The 21,231-nt window shown below is 42.9% G+C and overlaps 1 protein-coding gene across 1 annotated transcript in view; it reads left to right on the top strand.

Annotated features, from left to right (window-relative positions):
* SUSD3 (sushi domain containing 3) overlaps positions 1 to 21,231 on the top strand; it is a 52,244-nt gene that overhangs the window by 15,616 nt on the left and 15,397 nt on the right. The window contains exons 2-4 of the mRNA XM_081848907.1: positions 13,267 to 13,455; positions 17,282 to 17,429; positions 21,054 to 21,215. Of these exons, the coding sequence (XP_081705033.1) occupies positions 13,267 to 13,455; positions 17,282 to 17,429; positions 21,054 to 21,215 (499 nt within the window). The remainder of the gene's footprint in view (positions 1 to 13,266; positions 13,456 to 17,281; positions 17,430 to 21,053; positions 21,216 to 21,231) is intronic.

The raw sequence follows: 21,231 nt of genomic DNA, 5'->3' as shown, positions 1-21,231 counted from the left end.
TATGTGCGTGATGGAATGATGTGCTGTAAAAGAATGGTATGCATGCAGTGTGTGTGTGTGTGTGTGTGTGTGTGTGTGTGTGTGAAAGAGAGAACTCCAGGAGGCCCTGGATACCTGGGCACCCACAAAATTTTCACTGTGGGTGCCTGGCATCCACCCATCGCTGCTACCTGCTGCTTTACCTCTGACTCCACGGTGGAGACTGGGCAAGGGCCTTCGCTTCAGGGCTTCTGTTGGGGCCCACTGTGGCCACGGACCTGTGCCCAGGGTGTGTGTGTGGCCTAAGTGGAGGCCTTAGCCTGGTCACTGCAGTGGTGGGAGGGTGTGGGGTGGTGGAACGCCATCTCCATGGGACTGTGGGCACCAATTCTCTGCTGCCCATCCCCCACCACCGTAGAAGCACATCCGCGACCACAGTGGGCCCCAACATAAGCCCCACTGTGGAGGCAGATGTGATGTGATGTCATCGTGATGTCATGTTGTGCACGTGTGCTGCTGGGCACCCAGAGTCTGGGGACCAAGTCAGTGCCTCTGGCACCCACCCACCCACCCATCAAATATGTTTTCCTGTGAAATGAGTGTAAGACGCTCGACATTCTTGTGCAGTCTCTTGACATCTTTCTTCCCAATACTGTGGTTTGTGTGAGCTGGCAAGTTGGAGATTGATCTGTTTGCCTTTGTAATGTTTGTCTGTTTGTTGCACATGGAATATTGTACAGGTTGGAAAGAGGATCTAACATGAAATAGCTTTCAGTGGGAGATATTTAAGTGTGTGCCCTTAATTTTTTCATTTGTAGGTGTCCTTTGTTTTTGGTGAGCTGGCAAGATGTGGGTCTGTGTAATATTTATTTATTGCATGTTCAATATGATACAGTTTGAAAATTGAAGTTACGGTAAACACTCTAGTTTTCAATTTATTTCAATGAGATTTAAGTGTGCGCTTAACTCTTTCACTGAAATCAATGGGAATTCAAAGTGTTTAATTGTAGCTGGATTTTGCTGAGGTTTGTTGTTTGCTAATGGCTTCCTGTAGAATTAAGTAACAAACTTATTAATTAATAATGAATTACCAGTAATTAATTAATTACACATACATGAGTTACACATGCATGCAAACATATTTAGAAATGTGAAGGATTTTTGCCACTTTTGCATTCTGCGCACATAGAACCAAAACTAATGATAGATTCGCTGTGAAAAGCCTTGTTGCTCTGTTGAGGCTTGATTCATACATCAGCAAGATATTTAGATGGAGGTTAAGATTAGAATTTTTATGAGAAAGTTATACATGCCTCACAAATGCATAGACTGGATTTTTTTTGCTTTTTTGTATTGAGTGCTGTGGCACTTTTAATGGAACTCTTTTACGGTTATTGGAAATGTTGAACATTATTTAAACATTATCCCCAGATAACATGTCGGCTTCACTAAGGGCATGGGAAAGTTAACTTTTCTCTTCATTGCTGCTTCCATTCGAAAATATGGGTTGTAGTTAATAGGTACCATTTGGCACTGTCTCCAGAAGTAGCATGGTTGGCTGCACACATTTAACAAATGAGAGGCTATTCATGAGTACAGGTAGAGAATAATGATTAGGGCTGAGCCAAATGTTCTTCTGGTTTGCTTTTTGCCTCAGAAGCAGAAATTTGGGGTGTCTGGCCCTATCCCTGTGTTTAATCTTTAATCCTGCATTTTTTCATGGTTGCTAGTAGCAACTTATATGTTTCCATTCTCTCGTGGTGCTTCAGTACCACTTTATATTTTTTTTTGAAATAATCAGTTTTATTTCTTCTTGAGTGGCATTATCCAATAAGCTGGGCTTGCCATATTTCAAAAAGGGGAAATCTGTTTTTGGCCAAAGTTACTGAGCTTTTTCTGCAAAATCTCAAAAACTAAAAAGAGAGAAGTATTTTGCCTATTTTTGAGAGCCAGCATGGTGTAGTAGTTAAGAAGGGTAGTCTCGTAATCTGGTGAACCGGGTTTGCTTCCCTGCTCCTCCACATGCAGCTGCTGGGTCACCTTGGGCTAGTCACACTTCTTTGAAGTCTCTCAGCCCCCCTCACCTCACAGAGTGTTTGTTGTGGGGGAGGAAGGGAAAAGGAGATTGTCAGCCGCTTTGAGACTCCTTAAGGGGAGTGATAAAGTGGGATATCAAATCCAAACTCTTCTATTTGGGGCGGAAATTGCGGGGGGGGGGGGGAATCAACACTTCTAATATGGACATTTTTGCTGCTGTCAGATAATTCTGCCCAGACACCATTTTTGACGGGCAGATGTTCCAGACCGGCTATGTCTGGAAAATTTTGGGTGTATGGCAGCCCTAAATAAACTGGACACTGGATGGTGATGTCTTTGTGCTAGTAATCCAATCAGATTTGGCTATATCCTGATGTCTTTGAGGGCAAATGAAGTAGGGGGAGCACTTCTAATATAGATTACAGGCAATATAGACAATACTAAACAATCAAGGATCACACTGGCTCATTAACACTTTAATTGCCTTTTGCAGTGATCCCTGGAAAAAACAATCCCAAGGGGTGGGGCTCCTGTTTGACACTTGACCATACGAAACTGCCTTATATGAAGTCAGATTGTTTTCTTTGTCCACCCAACCCACTATTGTCTACTCCGACTGGTGCCTTATTCTGCAGGAGCTTAAGGCTCACAATTATAACCTTCCATCATAGGTTAGTTGCTACAGCCCTGAAATATACTCAGAGTCGCAAAGTGATTTCATGCTCTTTATTCAGCTCATAGTGGTGTGGAGGAATGAATGAATGTCCCCTCCAGGTATCTGCTTTATATACATTATTTACACAATGGGCTGCACATGATTGGCTAATTCCGGAATTCTACTGTAAGCCAATCAGGTTGTGGATTCACTTCTATCTGGAGCATGATTGGGTAGTTCCTGCCAACCAATCATACTGCTGCATTGTTCTAGGACCAATCATACTGCTGCATTCTGAATCCTATTGTTCTAGGACCAATCAGACTGCTGCCTTTTGGATCCTATTGTTCTAGGACCAATCAGACTGCTGCCTTTTGGATCCTATTGTTCTAGGACCAATCAGACTGCTGCAGTTTGGATCCTATTCAACTCAGTACATAACAAGCCCCTTGATCTATTGCTCATTGAATGCAACATCTGCTTCTTTCTGTCCCCTATGAACCACACACACAACTCCTAATCTGCTCTGGAGGCTTGGGGAACCCAAGAGGAGGTAGGGGAAGGTCCACTCTTGTGACATTCAGTATAACTCCTAATCTGCTCTGTGGACAATCAATGGGTTGCGGTTAGGTTGCGGTCTTCCACCATCATCTCAATGCCCCTGTACATGATGATTGTGCACAGTATTTAGTCACCCTCATTGGGCTATTAGACTGTGCTGATATTTGGGGTGGGGAAAATACTTCTGTTTCAAGTCCATCTATTGGTTCTTAGGATGATGAACAAGCAGTCGTGTTCTTCTGTTTCAGAGCTTGTTTTCAGTTCAATCCTCTTTAGACTTTCTGTTTAAAAGCATAGAAATTAAGTGATTCGGTAAATACTTCATCTTTCTACTCTCTATTTACTTTACAGTGGAATGATTGAAAGTATATAACGTGATTAAATTGTCCCCAGTGGCAAAGGAAGAAAACTCAAGAGTTAGCAACTAGTGATATATGTTAATTGCAAAAGAAATGAATGAAAGAATGGGCACTTTACATCTCTTCTGTGAGTAATTCAGATTTGCAGATGGCATTGCACAGAAGCATAATTGTTCCGACAATACCCGTTGCAGCCTATTTTTAACTAGAAAATAACAGTCAAGATGTAACTCTATAACACCTTTTGGATTTCCTTTAATTAGACCATATCTGTAATTATCTGAGGTGTTTTATTATAAGTCAGTTTTTCTATGCTGTTGATGGATGTTTTGATGCATTCAGAGGTTTTCATCTTTAAATAGACTAATTTGGCTGTTTTTTTCTTCTTCAAACGGTTGAATTCAGCAAAGGAAGGACAGGAAGATTCAGTTTCCATGCTGCTCCATGACAGAGAACAACATCTTATTGAACATCTGGCTTCGATGTACATAATAAAACTTAGCAGCTGGAAGGAACAAACCCACTCCTCAGAAAGTAACATAAAAGACACAGGAAAGAATCTCCCTGTCAAGATTCCACATACTCTGACAAGGGAAGATGCACTAGTCTCTCTTTCAGTTGAAATACTGAAAATTTCTTTAGGAGATTCTTAGCTCATAATGGGCTTACAATACAGAAGCACAGATTTCACCTGAACATTGGGAGAAACTTCTAGAGCAGGGAGGGTAGGACTTTCTTTTCAGCCTGAAGGCCACAGGACCTTCTAGGCAATCTTCTGGGGTCACATGGGCAGGGCCAGAAGCCAAAGTGGTTGGAGCAACAAATACTAATTTACTCACACAGCCCTCACTACCCTTTCTTCCAGTCAAGCAAGACGCATTAACGGAGTTCAAGGACACATTCTAGATAGGCAGAAACACTCAAGGATGGAGCAAAGCAGGAATGGTGAGGGATATAGCCTGAGGGTAGTTCAGAGGGCCACACAGAGAGGCCTGGAGGGCCACATGCAGCCCCTGGGCTTGAGGTTTTCCAGACCCATTTTTGTTTTTGAAGGGGCAAGCTCTTCCAAAATGACACCAATTACCTCCTAGAGTGGTAGTGGGTTCAGCCTTGCTGGAAGTCTTCAAGCAAAAGTTGGGTCAACCATCTGATGGGATTCCTCTAACTCTGGATTTTCTGCATCAGTTGTGGACTTAGACCAGGCATAGGCAAACTCAGCCATCCAGATGTTTTGAGACTACAATTCCCATCATCTCTGACCACTGGTTCTGTTAGCTAGGGATGATGGGGGTTGTAGTCCCAAAACACCTGGAGGGCTGAGTTTGCCTATGCCTGACTTAGACTAAGTAGCCTACAGGCCCCAAAGATTTTGGCTGTTTACATCTATTACATTTTATTCTAGAGTCAATGGAAACTGGGCACTCCGTTGTTCTACCTAGTCCACTCATGTAATCTAGAGATCTACTGCATATTTTTTGGTCCCCAAAAGCACTTATTGAGAAACTGTTTTCATTCTGATTGACTCTGCATTACCCCACAATGCATCCATTGCATTGAAAACAGATGTAGGCAGTACTGGTAATAGGGATGTGTGTATGAGTGTCCACTCCTATCCAGTGATGTTGTGAATGGGCATATACCAAGTCTGCAGTTGCCACTCTTTCTTCATTCCCCATGCGCAGGGTGGGAAAGGCATGAATAACCCAATCAAGGGGAGGATTTTCAAATGCTGATCAAGAAACCATACCCACCCTTGTGGAAGGCAGTCTCTAGAATCCATCCACATTGAAAACAGCATGTTGAGGACAAGTGCGAATGCGTCGGGATTGAGAAAAAACAAATAAATACATTTTTGTGCTACAAAATGGTTAGTGTGTACACAGCCTCTGTGTTGTGGATGTGAAATTGAGATTTCCCTGTTGTAGTAAATTGTCTTGAGAGGATAACTTTTTAATTATTTGCTCAGATGTATAGCCTACCTAACACCTGCTGGTTCAGCTGGATAACATTTCCTCATAACGCTCGATGTGATTTGAGGATTATCTGCATAGATACAATGTATTTGCTATGGTTGAAGAACAATATGAAACTGTGCTATTGCGTGAAATTGTGTTTATGCCAACAGCAGTAGAACCCAGTGAAATTAGGAGTGCCTGGTGAATAACATCTCCCGTAAGGGGCTATGCTTGCTGGGCATGTACCCTTCTAACTGTGGCGAATCCTAGGAGTCATCTAATTATTTGAGGTTGTACAAGCAAATAAGTTCGCCCCTATCACCTATATCCATGAAGACAGTGCAATTTGTGCGGCTCAATGGTGGCGTAATATATTGTCTGTTTATTTCAGCTGTTTTTATGCCACGGGGCACAAGGGTTTCTAAGCTGTGTTCAGAAGGGTTACGTAAAGCATACGGTAGATAAAACCAATTTAAAAGTACATAATAATAAAATAAAAAAGGCAGCCCTGTTTAGGGAAGTTTTTAATGTGTGACATTTTAATGTATTTTTAATCTTGGAAGCTGCCCAGAGTGGCTGGGGAAACCCAGCCAGATGGGTGGGGCACAAATAATAAATTGTTGTTGTTGTTGTTGTTGTTGTTGTTAGCATCTTAAAATGCCTGCTGAAATGGAAAGGACTTGATGAAGCACCTGAAGTTTGACCTGTCTGATCTCAACCAGGAGGTAGATCCACAGAACTGGGCCCACAACGCTGAGTAGGATAGCATTATCATCAGTGGGTTGTTCTCGTCTTTTCTGTGTTTGGGCTCTGTGTGCAAATAATACTGACACTTTTTGCCTTGCCTTTTGGATTTACTTTTTTTACTAAGAGTCACTGCTCCCCAACACCTAGTGGTTACTTTTCCTTTACCCTGCATCTGTGTGTGTGCATCCCCCTACCAGCTAAGGATAACACTTCGCACTGCTTGGGCTCTAATCCACAAAAGTGCACCATAGATAGAATCTTTTAAGGGCCTGGAATTTGGTAATTGAGCGATGGTTGCTAAAGTCAGGGTGAATAACATTTCTTCAAGACGTTATATTAAAACAACACAGATATTTGCTTACTGAGAAGCTGAGAGTGTTGCAGACTGGACTGAATCTGCCCTGAGATCAACTGAGGAAGGGCTGTATTCAAATTTAATAATAGTAATAAGAATAAAACTCCTGTGCAGCTCCTCATTGGTTCTGTGGGTCCTCCCCCTAGAATATACTTTTCAGAGGGCATAGGAGGACTGAAGGAGAGAGGAAAGTCTAGGAAGATCAGCTATGTGAGCAGCCTCCTTCTGGTCATGCAACTTTTGGGTGCAACCTATTGTGTCTATTATAATTAAACTTCCACAAACTAATTAGGATTTTAATTAGTGTTATTCTTCCATTAATTGCCCATCTTTTAAAGGAATTTTCCATTTGTCTTTTTCTGTCCCTTTTTTTCTTGGTACCATACAAATGCTTTATAGGTAGGTATTGTGAAATTGCTCTCCCGTCTTTTGTTTTCTCATCAACAAAGCTAAATCCACAGCTTACCAGCAGCGAAACCATATGGTAAGTGTTTCTAAGAAGTGCTCCAACTATGCAAATCATATAGGCATTGCTCAGGATGAGATTATGTTTTGAGCTCATTTAAGTCCTGGTAGATTTCAATTGTTCATTTTTCAGTATCTGGAATATATATGGCATTCCCCCTAAAATTCTGCTCATTCTTAACTTTTCCTACTTTGTGTATATAAAATTCACATATATAACATATAATCTATTTATTAACATTGATTTGAAAAATGTACATGGCACTTTTCAGATTAAAATAAACCTTTTTCTAGGTTTTTTAAAAATGAAGTTTTAGAGCAGCTAATAAAATCTGAAATGTAAGTACAATTCGTTGTTGTTTAGTCGTGTCCGATTCTTTGTGACCCCATGGAACAGAGCACGCCAGGCACTCCTGTCTTCCACTGCCTCCCGCAGTTTGGTCAAACTCATGCTGGTAGCTTCGAGAACACTGTCCAACCATCTCGTCCTCTGTCATCCCCTTCTCCTTGTGCCCTCCATCTTTCCCAACATCAGGGTCTTTTCCAGGGAGTCTTCTCTTCTCATGAGGTGGCCAAAGTATTGGAGTCTCAGCTTCACGATCTGTCCTTCCAGTGAGCACTCAGGGCTGATTTCCTTAAGAATGGAGAGGTTTGATCTTCTTGCAGTCCATGGGACTCTCAAGTACAATATTATAATATAAAACATTGCAAAATTTAGCAGCGGAGATTAAAACAAGAACAGTGAGTTGGATTCAAACTTTAAAAAATATATTTATCTGAAGGCAAAAAAAAATCAAAGTCTGTGCCAGGCAAGTCTCAGGGAGAACATTCTGGAGGTGTGGTGCCACAACTGTAAAGACCCTGTCAAAGGTCACATTTATGTTTAAAGGTGGGGAGATCCAGGGGAGATTTAAGTGAGAGAAGGGGATTGTTAAAGTAACCTGGTCTCAAGCTCAAAACTTTTGAAATCAATGGTGCTTACTTCTGAATATACACCCATAGGATTGCAATATTAAGGATGTTTACTCTGGTATCTTGAAAGTTTGTTGTATAAAACTGTAGGGTGGCATTCAGCATAGCGCTAAGGAGACTGTTTCATCAGTGCAAGCATTTCAGCTTGCCCCTTATTGCAGGCTAATTGTATCTGGCCCCATCTATTCTAAAGTGGCCTTTTTGGATGCAAATGAATGTGTGTGTGTAGGGGGAATCACAAAGCAAGTTTAAGCACACCCTAAGTGTGCTCACTGGAAGGACAGATTGTGAAGCTGAGGCTCCAATACCACCTCATGAGAAGAGAAGACTCCCTGGAAAAGACCCTGATGTTGGGAAAGATGGAGGGCACAAGGAGAAGGGGATGACAGAGGACAAGATGGTTGGACAGTGTTCTCGAAGCTACCAGCATGAGTCTGTCCAATCTGCGGGAGGCAGTGGAAGACAGGAGTGCCTGGCATGCTCTGGTCCATGGGGTCACGAAGAGTTGGACACGACTAAACGACTAAACAACAACAACAAGTGTCAATTCAACCTTCAAACTAGAGTAAGCTTAGGCTTGTATTAACAGACAAAGCAAAGTTTGCTAGTTTTTCAGACTATGACCAAGAATATGTAATCATTTAAGACTAATGAGCAACCATAAAATGTTAGCCTTTATGGAAAACTGATTCTGTCCAATGACTCTGCTTAGCAAACATTTTGTCAAATGATTTCTTATTACCCAACTAAAGCAGCCAGAGGTTCAAAACACCCCCCACATGTTATGACAGGACCCAAGGATTTGCTTCCTAGTATTTCCTTTCTTGAAATACAAGCCATGGCAGCTGCCAGTTCATTTGGAAGAGCGAATGGTGATGGGAATAGTTAATCCTTTCTTCCCATCATGTGCTCCTGTTCAAATTTGCTCCTGGTAGCATTTCAGTGAAAAATAAATTTGAGCATAACGTGAGATTCCACTGCAAAAGATATGCTGATGTAGCATTTGGTATATACCTTCCAATATGTCACAGGTGAAAATGGGGACATCCTTGTGACACCCCACTTCCCAAGGATCACTGCCCAGGCTACCTTCTCTCCTTCCTGGCTTTCCTCCACTTTCTCTATTCAGTCTTCATTCTATTTGCAGTTCTCTGTGTTCCACCAGAGAAAACTCAGGAAGGTGTTAAAGAGATATGTGGAAAAACACATTTTCTACCATATGTGATCAGTATTCAAGACAGCTGCTCTCTCTCTCTCTCTCTCTCTCTGTGTGTGTGTGTGTGTGTGTATGCTTGTGTAAGTCTGGCTGTGCACTGCATGGTGCCTTGGTATTCACGCATGCCTATTGGCCTACATGTGAGCTGAAGCCAAAATGTCTTCATTCACTGACTCGGATATATAACTTCTAGAGATGACCCTGGGGAGGAAACCGAAACCTGAAAAATGACAGCACTTTTGAAGTGCAGACAGAAGATAAAGACAGCGAAAAAGCAAAAAGCTGAGACAGTGATTTACGAGGGACTAATAAATAGGGACAATGCCTGACAAACAGGGATGGATTCAGGATAACCACAAGGAAGAGGAACTGTACCAGTAAAGAAGAGGACAAATGAGGCACTGGATTGCATTAAATTTGCTAATTTATATGTATCCAGCGCTTTTTTTCTCGGGGGTGGACACAGGGGTACGCGTACCCCCACACATTTTGTGCATCTAACGGGAGAAAAAACTTTAAAATTTTAGTTTCTTCTCTAGCACGGTGAATCATCAGTTCCGTTGCTATCCCCGATGGTGGCCTCATTTCCTGTCATGGTGTTTCCTGAGTCTCAGACGGAAGCGGGCGTTTAGTGTGTGAAGTAGGAGATGGAATCTAGCATGGTGATTGGTCAGTTTCGTAGTTTCCACCTCCGATGGCAGCTTCATTTCCTTGCCTGGTGTTTCCTGAGTCTCAGACACAAGCAGAGGAATCAGAAAGATGTTAGTGCACACAACCTCATGCTAATGTGGAAGTTACTGTGAGCTGTCAGCTGTGTAATTTACTGTATTTATTTCCCCCGATTTGAAGTACAAAACGGTATTTTCTTGAGTCAAAATGAGAGCACCCCTAAATATTTTTTAAGAAAAAAAGCAATGTATGTATCTATGCAAATTTAGAAGTGGTTATTGACAATTAGCAGAAATACAATACATTTCACCATGGCAAAGAAGACGGAGATATTGATGGGCGACTTCAAGGTCCTTCCCTACTCTCTCATCTTAGGGTCCTTTATCTTTCAGTTGGACCTGGACTAGACAAGCCTTCAGAGAGAAGTCCCTCAAAGAGAGCATTGCCCTCTGTAAAGTAGGACACATGGGCACCTTCATAGGAGTGTCTGAATCCAACTCAGCCCAAGAGAAGAAACACTGAGTCTGATCAAGGAAGATTCTAAGCTGTCTCTAGATCAGAGAGCTAAGTCACTGGAACACCTTTCAGACAGACGTTTAAATGTTGAGATGCTCTTTACAACACAGGTATTAAATCTTCGAAGACACACCCTTCGTGACAAATTGGCTCCCCTTTTAATCTAGTCCACACATACAAGTAGTAATGACATAATACTATTAGGGCAGGAAGGGCCTGTCAGGCAAAGGACACATAGCTTAATGGGCCATCGACTGACTAGTCCTAAGCACTCTTTGAAGGGATCAGGAGAAGGTAACGTTTGAAAATACACGAATCAGGAAGAAAAGCCTACAAGCTCAATACTTTTTAATTACTCTACAAATACGACTGCAGGTAAATGACAACAGATAAAAAATCAAGCAAGCCACCTCATGGACATCATTTTCCGGACATTAATTTGCCATTTGATAAGTCATTTTAATATGTTGTGATGAGTGTGTGTCTACATTTATCTAAATCAGTACTATTCAAGATTTTCTGCACAGTAATCAGCCCTAGGAAGAACAGTTGGAATCTTTTAATTTCTTTTTGTCTACCCATCTGATTTCCCTCTTTCCCCTTTGTTTATTCCCCATTCCTCAAATCAATAAATCTTTCTTTGTTAGGACCAATCCACATAGTACTTTGTCCTACTCAGCCTGGTTGTGCATTCACATTACAGAAAATGAGAGTGCAGAGAGTGAGGTTCTCTTCAGAACTGGCCACCCTGAGTGGCCCCTGCCCCACTCCTGTCAGATATAGGCTAACGAAAGGGAATGTGTGTGGCCGATTTATGAAGCTTTTGTTGGTTTGGAGCCAGCAGGTCTTATTCTTGACATCCATGATGTTTCTCAGTTCTTCAGTCTGAACAGCTTCTGAGGATCTGACCTAGAAGAATACTCTTAATTCCTCTTCCTTTCCAGCCTGTATTAGACTCACACTTTGCTCCCCTTTTTGAATTTTTGGATTGCTATGTGATGGCTGATCTTGCTTCTTTCATCAGAGATCATATCTCTTGTCACCACTGTCCTCACTGACACCACTCCACCTGTGATTGGAGACTCCTCCTTAGGCTGTGGACTTCTTCATCTTGAAGAAACCTATACAGATACAACCCTACAACTCTTGTGGGACCTCACATTATATGTACACCTGTGTGTCCCCCAATATATATTATATAATGTGGCTTAAATTGAACATAGGATCAAGTTCCATCAAAATTCATAAGATTTCCTTTCATAAACTGGTTGATCCCATTTGTTGTAGCCACCCTCTATAACTGCCTTTTCTTCTTCTTCTTTCAGTAGTATAGTAAACAGCTGTCCTGGGAGATTTGATATAGTGATAAATTCCATCCTGGGTTTCTCCAGCTGAAGTAATGGCCGTGACTGCTGCCAACAGTGTACTTACTAGTGACGCCAAGGACATAGAGTAAGGGGTGGATTGTTGCGGTGGCTGCTCTTTTGGGGCTGGCTGGCAGTCTTGGTGTAAAACTGTTCATGGGAGCAGAACGCTTCTAATGGTATCTTTGAATGCACTGCACTGCTGTGATCAATTTTACTGATAAGTGTCCTCTAATTAAACGGAACGAGAAGATCACGACTTATTTTAAACTGGGAAATGAGTTGGATGTAATTGTCTAACACTCCTAATGGTTTTCCTGTACCAGTCTTTCATTTTTATTTTGCTGCTGATGAAGATGCTGCTGTTGCAGCTGGAGACTTGAGCACCCTAGTCTTCATAAAAACGGGCCTAATATGTACAGAATGAAAGAGATCGCTATTCAAGTGAATCCCAGAATAGAAGAAAATGCCGCAATACTGCTAAAACCTTTGAAATAAATGTCGTGGTTATACAATTTAGTATTTATACCAAGCACTGCATTCAATTAAACTGAATTACAGCATAATCCTATGCACGTTTTCTCAAAAACATATCCCTGTATGCACATGATTATTCCCAGGAAACCGTGCATAGGATTGCTGCCATAATCATCCTGTAGCGGTATGTTTAAGACTAGATGCTTTTAGCGCCTGTATTGTTTGGTTGTTTATTTAATTAGTCAATGAAAAGCATGTCAGTATACTTTTTAGCCTTAACATATATACAACAATGTGAAGTGTTTATAAATTGCTTTGTGTCTGAACATGCTTCTAAGAATAAAGCTTTAATTTAGATATGGAAATCCTTGACTTAATGTACCTAGCTTTGTTTTCAGCATGAGATAGGGACCAGGCTTCTTGCTGAAGAAGAGAGGGACCACCATTTATCTTTTTGAGATTGTCAGAGTCTGACAGCTATGCACTTACAATCCAGTTAGCTTGTTTGCTTTTCGTAGCTGAGATCGAGAGCTAGTAAATCTTCTCCCTCATCTCTGATATTCTAATGCTACTACTTAGCATTTATAGAGCACATTTCAAGCATGTAAAGCAGTTCTATGCATCATCTGAGTAATCTTTATTGCCAACTCTGTAATGTAGGGCAGCACATTATCTCCCTATTGCAAATGGGAAACTGAGGCTGAGAGGCTAGCCTCACCCAGTGTTTGTGTTTATATGTACGTGCTATTGAGTTGATCTGAACGCAGGAATTTTGGGATTATAGTGTACATATGTGTCTTCACTGTTCTGCACCAGATATTAATGGCCATTTTAATCTGATGGTAATACGGGAATGGGCTAATGCCAAAGATGTTTCAGGTCTGCTGAAGGTACACGCCGATAAAAGCATAGCAGCTATTTACTCTCTCCTTTTATTAGGACAATGCAGCCGAATATTCCCACCTCACCTTGGCACATCACAGATAATCCATGGCAATGGTACCACCGTTGGCACAGTAATAACATTCCAGTGTTCTGCAGAACACCAGCTGATTGGACAAGGTGTTGTCACATGCATTTGGAAAGGAAACAGCACACAGTGGACAGCAGACATTCCCTCTTGTAAACGTAAGTATTTTCCCTCAACTGATCGGACAATTCTTTTACCTTATCTTTTCTGACTTGATCCATAACACTGGCAAAGCTGATGATGGATGTGTAGGGAGATAATGAATGATTGTTACTGTATTTTTCCGTGTATAAGACGAGCTTTTTTGACCCCAAAATGAGGTTCAAAATTTAGGCTCATCTTATACACGGGTAGTGCTGAGGGGGGACGTGCGAATGGTTTTTTGGCACGAACCTGAGATTGTAAGCGATTGGCTGCTTGATAGCTGGGGGGGGGGGATGCCGAAAATCACTCACCTGCCAGAACGCAGAACACAACCACTCGCGTCACTTACAATTGCCGCTTGCGTTGCAGAAACCACCTATCAGCTCCCTGATCGCTGCCAGCGGCCACCAATCACGCTCCCGCTTGCTGCAACAAAGGCAGCTGTTTATTGGCTGCCGCAGCGGCAAGCAGAAGAGCTAATGACAGCGATCAGGCAACTGCGAAGCAAGCGGTTGCGTGCTGCGTTCTGGTGGGTGAGCGATTTTCGGGATTCCCCCCCACAACAATCAAGCGGCCAATGCTGAAAATCGCTCACCCACTGGAACAAAGCGCAAGCCAAAGTTTTTAAGCGGTGATTGGCCACTTGGTTGTTGGGAGGGGGGGCAGATGCCAAAAATCGCACACCCGTCAGAACGAAGTGCGAGCCCGAGATCATAAGCAGCAATTGTAAGGGACGCGAGTAGTTGTGTGCTGCATTCTGGCAGGTGAGCCATTTTCAACATCCCCCCCAAATAATCCTCCCCAAAAGCTCAATCCCCCCTATTTTCTAAATTTTGAAGCCCCCAAAATAGGGGGCGTCTTATAGATGGAAACATATGGTACTACCATGTGCAAGAATACTTGAGTCACATTCTGATACCACCAGCTACCATCAAAGAAAGGCTTGTGGAGAGCTTTATGAGGGATATAAATGCTTACGCTTGTACTTGTTTCATTTTTGCAACTGTGAGACATGTTCTGTACCCTTTCTCAGAAAACTGCAGGTCTGACCAATCAGGCTGATTTTTTATATAACTTGTCTGTGAATAGCTCTCGCTCGCTCTCTTTAATTTAATGCTAGGCTTTTGGGGGAAAATTGATTCATCTCCTAAAAATATGGATAGTTCTGTAAAGCGCAATTAGGCTACTGCCGGTAGATAGCAGAAAGAAGAGGCTGTCACATTGACAATGGGCCTTAAATGGCAGTAATATTAGCCCCTTTTCACTCTGTGCTTTTTCTTATTTATTACATCAGTGGTAATGGTCCAACTGGGGGGAAAGAGACTGCAGCCAAGCCATAGGATTTCAGCAAGTTGCTATCAATCCTAAATAGACTGAAAGTGCATCCACATCTAATTTTAAAATGACAAGGGACTGCGTGGCTTGCCCACTCATCTGAAATTTGCTTGCAAAGTTGAACCACAGTGGTGCATTCCTGGTTAATTGTGTTTCCAATCACCGCCAGAGGCTGGCAGCAACAGCTACTCTAAAGAGTATAAAAGCCATCTTTGGAAGGTGTCTTAATAAGATATTACCTAAGTATCTGAGCCCCATGTTAAAGTCTTGACATCCACTTATTCAAATAAATCAATATGCACATTATACTCAGTTCTGTTCCTCCTTTTCTTTGCACTCTGGTATACCTGTAGATTGTGGGCTGCTTAGTCTGATATCACTATTGATGGCCAATATGTTCATGACCCTGGATCTCCCTTCTTACGGTTCTTGAACTTCAAACCACAGCTGGAGTGGACAGCCCATCAAATAGAAGATTGTCATCTGATAGCCCTTCAGAGAGAGGACACCGGGCCACCCTATTCAGCGGCGAACGAAGGTGTCGTGACACCCAGGGTGGGGCGTCACTACATAGGGCGCATGTACAGCGTCATATGTGCATGTGCAGTACATAGCGACACCACACATGTGCTGTACATAGTGGTTTGCTGCCGGCACTGGGATCCTCTGCTTGCAGCTGCAGCCGCGAACAGAGGATCCTCCACATGTGGCTGTGGTGGCACGATGGCTGCTCAAGCCCCCGCAGGGTGCCTTCTTGTCACCCCCCCCAGACATGGCACCCGGGGCGACTCGCCCCCGGCCCCCGTTGTGACACTACTGACCCTAGTACAACCATCAAGGGTGCCTAGTTTTGTGTGTTGACTTTAGTGGATGCAGCAGGTGATATAGCAGAACCAAAGATTATTCACATGTGCCTGATATCTACCTAGATCCAATCTAACAGAAAGAAACAGCCCTAGGAATTATTCTACCTTAATGTAATATGTGAAACTGCCAGCGGGATGGCACAGCAGACAATGACTGCTGCTTACCTGTCTGTGCCTCACAGCTAGCCCTGTTACATACAGATGTTCCTTTCTAATATTAGGAGTATCACTTTTCTTATTGTTTGTCCCTTGATCCTTCCTGCTCCCTATTCTTTGGTGTGCTGAAGCATCATAAGTATGTCTACCAATATTGCATTGATGGCGGAAAATCTCTTGCACCTCCTTAGACTTGAAAAAGTGTGACCCTGGGCAGCGTTATAGCTTTGCTTGCTTGGAAGATGAACCCTGACACTATTATCCATAAACGTAACCCGTTAAATATCAGCTGCCAGGTGAAGTATACAATTGAATTAAAGAGCTGTCCTAACCATTAACTTCTTTAAAGGTTTGCCTCCCGTCATTCCCCCCCACCCATTTTTTTGGTAGCTCTAAGATTTGTTAATGTCATTCCTTTAAAAATTCAAATGCATGCATTGTATTGATTCAAGATTGTACAGCATGCGACCCACTTATGTGGTGTCCGACCAAGGGCTTCATAAACATCCTAGTGTCCCCACCACCACCCTTCCTAGGACTGAAAGAATAAAGAAACAATCTAGCACTGAACAGGCTGCAAAGACCTAACCGGTAGGCTGTGTTTGGATTGGCGTGCCACAACAGCGCCCAGGGCCGGCCCTCCCATTAGGCCAAATGAGGCAACTGCTTTAGGCAGCAGGTGCTGTGGGACAGCAGTGGCAGCTGCCTGCTTCTCCTGAGCCACCTGTCCCTTCTGCTCTGTCGGAAAGCAGAGATGTATGTTTGTCATGAACTGCCTATGCTGACTAGCTGCTTCAGGTGTATGGGGGATGCTATCCCATCACCAGTGCCGAAGTAAGATTCAGTTGCCAGTCCAGTCAACTTCTGTTCATGGAAAGGCATCTTGCCTTTTTGCCTCAGGCCAGCCCTGGCCGTGTCAGTTCTGAATTTGTTGGGCTATATTGGAAAATATGCTATCAGTGCCCTCCTCGCTGAGTACTTTAACTTCCTCTTCTTGCCGCTGTTGCTGATTGGTTGGCTGTTCCCTCTGGGCCCAATCAGCACTGCCTTCTAGAGAGATGGAAGGTGAACACTCAGCAGCAGGAAGAAGGGCAGTAGCACAACCAGGAGACTCCAGGAATTGGCGACGGGACCCTTATTGAGGCATGGTTCTGGGCAGGGTGCCTGACAATGCCAGTCCCTGGCGCCAGGCCTGTGCCACAAGCTGTGCATATAAACAGAGTGCTTCCCTCTCTCTCCTTTTTCCGTTCTTCTTCTTCTCCGCAGGATTAGTTACTGTGCCAAGTTACTTGTGAGTATTTCATTGCTCACTTATAAATAGGACACTTTTAAATAGTCTGCCTTGAGATGCTCCCAGGTTGAACTGAAGCCAAAACACTCCACTTGTCAGCACATGCTAAAGTGAGGGGTTCATTAGCAGGAATACAAAGGAGGTAGATATCAGGGCGGATGTCAATCTCTGACTGTGTTTGCTGTATTGCAGCCGTATCCAAATACGAAACCTTTGGATTTAAAGTTGCCGTCATTGCCTCCATTGTGAGCTGCGCCATTATTCTGCTGATGTCGATGGCTTTTTTAACCTGCTGTCTTATCAAGTGTGTTAAGAAAAGTGAGAGAAGAAGAGCTCAAAGGTATGTCATGTTTGACAGGGAAAGTCGTTTCAGGGGAAAGGTTTAAGAGAGGTAACTTGAAGGCTCAACTATACGAGAGACAGCATGTTATTGTTCTACTGCTGATTTTCTTTGAGACTTTTGCTGTACTTGTAGAATTGTAGAGTTGGAAGGGACCCAAGGGCCATCTAGTCCAACCCTCTGCAATGTTGTTGTTGGTGTAGTATGGACGTGCAAAGTGCAAGATTCCCTTGGTTTCCCATGCTACGGGGTCTGAAAATTTGGGGATGTACTTTGCTGAGGGGAAGAAAGTCAGTTATGTGCTAGCATTGCACATCATTTTTGGCTCTGTGAAACTGAAATAACTGATAACAAAACAAGTGCTTAAAGCATTGTTTGATTTTGACAGCTTCTCAGCTTGATTCTAGTGATGGTACCCCAGTGTTTGCTGTGTCTAGGGAGAGGCAGCATACCTCAAGGAAGCCACGACTCGTCCAATCTGTGCAACACTCCCTGCCATATCAGCAGCCATTCTTCTCCTGCTGCTGCCTTGGAAACAATGTTTACACCATGCTGAAAAATCATAGGCAGGGTCAGTGGAACAGAGCAGGCCTGACATTAGGACTGGGCTTAGGGAAGCAAATGCTGGGCTCCCACTGCAGCTGAGGCTGGTCACTGACTTCCCTTTAATATAATACATATTAATATATATATTTGGAGAGCAGCAGTACTCAGCCTGGCACTGTGAAGAGAAGTGCGTGGCAAACTACTGCAATAACCACCACCATTTTCATTTCCACAGAATGGTTCTGAGCCCTGATGTAGCAGCAGCTGAGTCCTGTAGTAACAAATTTTAGGCTAGGCCAGGTGACCCTTTACAGACGGAGGGCCTCATTCCCTTCTGGAGGCCACACACAGGTGGTGGGCAGGGCCAGAGACAAAAGTGGCTGGACCAACAAATGTATACTTTCCTTTTATACAGTAGTTTCTGCTAGGGTTACCATATTTTGAAGAGCAAAAAAGAGGACATATTTGCCGACTTCTACTTTTAACTATGGATCGGTATGACGACTCTACCCATGAAAAAGAGGATGTGTCCTGGAAAAAGAGGACATATGACAACCCTAAACACACACACACACACACACACACAATTTTTCTTGAGGAACTGGCTTAAAAAAGGGACAGATGAGTTGCCCTGGGCAAGATGAAGTGAGTAACAAATTTAATTTATAATAGGAATAATTTCAGGAGAAACTTCTTGAGCAGGGACAGAAAACATTTTACAGCCTGAGGGTCACAGTCCCTTCTAAGCAACCTTCTGGGGGCCACATTCAAGTGGTAGGCAGGACCAGAAGAAAGAGTGGGTGGAGCAATATATGCCAAATTATTCTCAAATCCTTAATCCAGCCAAGGAGAAGCCATTATCAGAGCTCAATAACACATTCTAGCCAGGCAGAAATACCCAAGGAGGGGCCCAAAGTTTAGGGGTATGGCCTGGGAAAGAGGAGGGGTGTGAGATTCTTCAAGAGACGTGGAGTGTAATTTCTGTATACAATTTTTGTAGCTGGGGAGGGAAACACAGTGGCATCTCCAGCTGGCAAATGTTATGTGTAGCCCAGCTTCTTATAATCTCCAATGCTATTTGTGAGGGTCGTACAAAGGCCACAAACACACCAAGCCATTATCAGAGCTCAATAACACATTCTAGCCAGGCAGAAATACCCAAGGAGGGGCCCAAAGTTTAGGGGTATGGCCTGGGAAAGAGGAGGGGTGTGAGATTCTTCAAGAGACGTGGAGTGTAATTTCTGTATACAATTTTTGTAGCTGGGGAGGGAAACACAGTGGCATCTCCAGCTGGCAAATGTTATGTGTAGCCCAGCTTCTTATAATCTCCAATGCTATTTGTGAGGGTCGTACAAAGGCCACAAACACACCTTGATTTTTAAATAATGTAGATAGGGCAGAAGCAAAGAACTCACAAATATTACCAAGAAAAAGAAGAGACTTTTAATTCTATCACCTGACTGAACCATGGAGGGGTGAGAGATGTGTCCCTTTTGTTAAAGATTTAACTATTATGTATGAGGAGGAAGTTAATGAGTATTATGTCCTGCAAATATGGCCTGTGGTGAGAGGGCAACAGGTGGGTTGTCAGTGCTTTAATGTCAAAGAAGGAAAGCCATGAAACCAATCAATTTTTTTTTTTTTAGCCAGAAACAGCCAGTGACAGCAGCACAGCTTGTTTATATAAGTGCTGTTCAGGAAGGCAGATAATGGCAATTATACTTTAATTTCTGAAATACTAGTGCTTCCATATTATATAATTGAAGGGTTTTTGACACCTGTCTTTTGTTCTTACATCTCCTGAGAATTGTATTGGACTTTCCCAAATGCCAAATTCTTTTTTATGCAAGCATTTAGTGGATTAGATACTAAGGATCCTTAGTACCCTGCTGGATCCTTCCCATTCTTATCCACTACAAGCAGTCTCCTCACACACACAAAGATCTTCTTTTGGGGGTGGGTTTAATTTGTATGCCAAAGGTAAAAAGAACAAAACAAAACACTGTTTTGCTTCAAAATCAGAAGTTTGTCTTGTGATGGCAATTTTCCTGCGTTTATTGCAGAAAACCGCAGTAAAAGTTTCTAAAAGTAATTTAAAATGTGGCTATTGGGACTCTGGTGAAAGTTGTCCCATCTGTCTGTCTGCAATGACACTTCGTTAATGCATGTGGCAGCTTGCTCTGCTCTCAGCCATTGTCAAGTTCACAATCTCTTAAAAGTTGAAAGGTAAAGGACCCCTGGACGGTTAAGTTCAGTCAAAGGCGACTATGGAGTTGTGGCACCCATCTCGCTTTCAGGCCGAGGGTTGCCAGTGTTTGTCCACAGACAACTTTCCAGGTCATGTGGCCAGAATGACTAAACCGCTTCTGGCATAACAGAACACCATGATGGAAACCAGAGCTGTGCATGGAAACGCTGTTTACCTTCCCGCCACAGCGGCACCTATTTATCTGCTCACACTGGTATGCTTTCGAACTGCTAGGTTGGCAGGAGCTGGGGCAGAGCAACTGTAACAAGCTCTTACCATATTTTAAACACTTCCTGCTTCCCAAATGGCACCTTTACCCACCCTGATATTATTTAATAATATGTATTATTATTTTCCAGATTAGTTGTTTGCTACAATTGCAAATACACACAATAAAACCACCCATGTCCAAATTGCACAGCTGTTCCAGAAGTCCTGATAGTGTGACTGATGGTGTCAAAAGCTACCAAGAACTCAAGGAACATGAAAAGCTCCCCACCCCCCTGTCACTCATTCACAGTCCCATACATGTCTACATGATGGGTGTATACTTTCTAAAGCAGTAGCAGAAAAAGAGGAATGGCAGTAAAAATAAAAAATTGAAAGTATCCCCTGCAGATTTAATACTGTTTCCTATTTATTTTCTGCCTGTTGATGTCACGTGGTCTCTTTTCATGGGTGCTCTTCATATTTGGGTGTCCTTCCTTTGAAACTCTCCTTTGCTTTGCTCTTTGCCTGTGCTACTGAAACCTTTTTAGCTCAGTCACCTGCCTGGCTAATGACACTGCTGCCGCCCATGTTTATCCTTTCCTCTGTGTCCATTTTTACAGGGATATGCAACTATGGTACCAGCTCAGAAGTGAAGAACTGGAAAACATGCAAGCAGCTTACTTTGGTTTTAAAGGCAGAAATAACAACAATAACAAAATAAAGAATAAGCCAGTATTTGATGATGGTAGTAACATGGCGTATGACAACCGAGGCTTCTGCAGGTAAGGTAGCCCAGGG

Source organism: Podarcis erhardii, assembly GCF_964252035.2.
Source record: "Podarcis erhardii genome assembly, chromosome: 2".
Taxonomy (NCBI): domain Eukaryota; kingdom Metazoa; phylum Chordata; class Lepidosauria; order Squamata; family Lacertidae; genus Podarcis; species Podarcis erhardii.
Note: the sequence above shows the minus strand (reverse complement) of the source record. Positions and strands in the feature narration are given on the sequence as shown.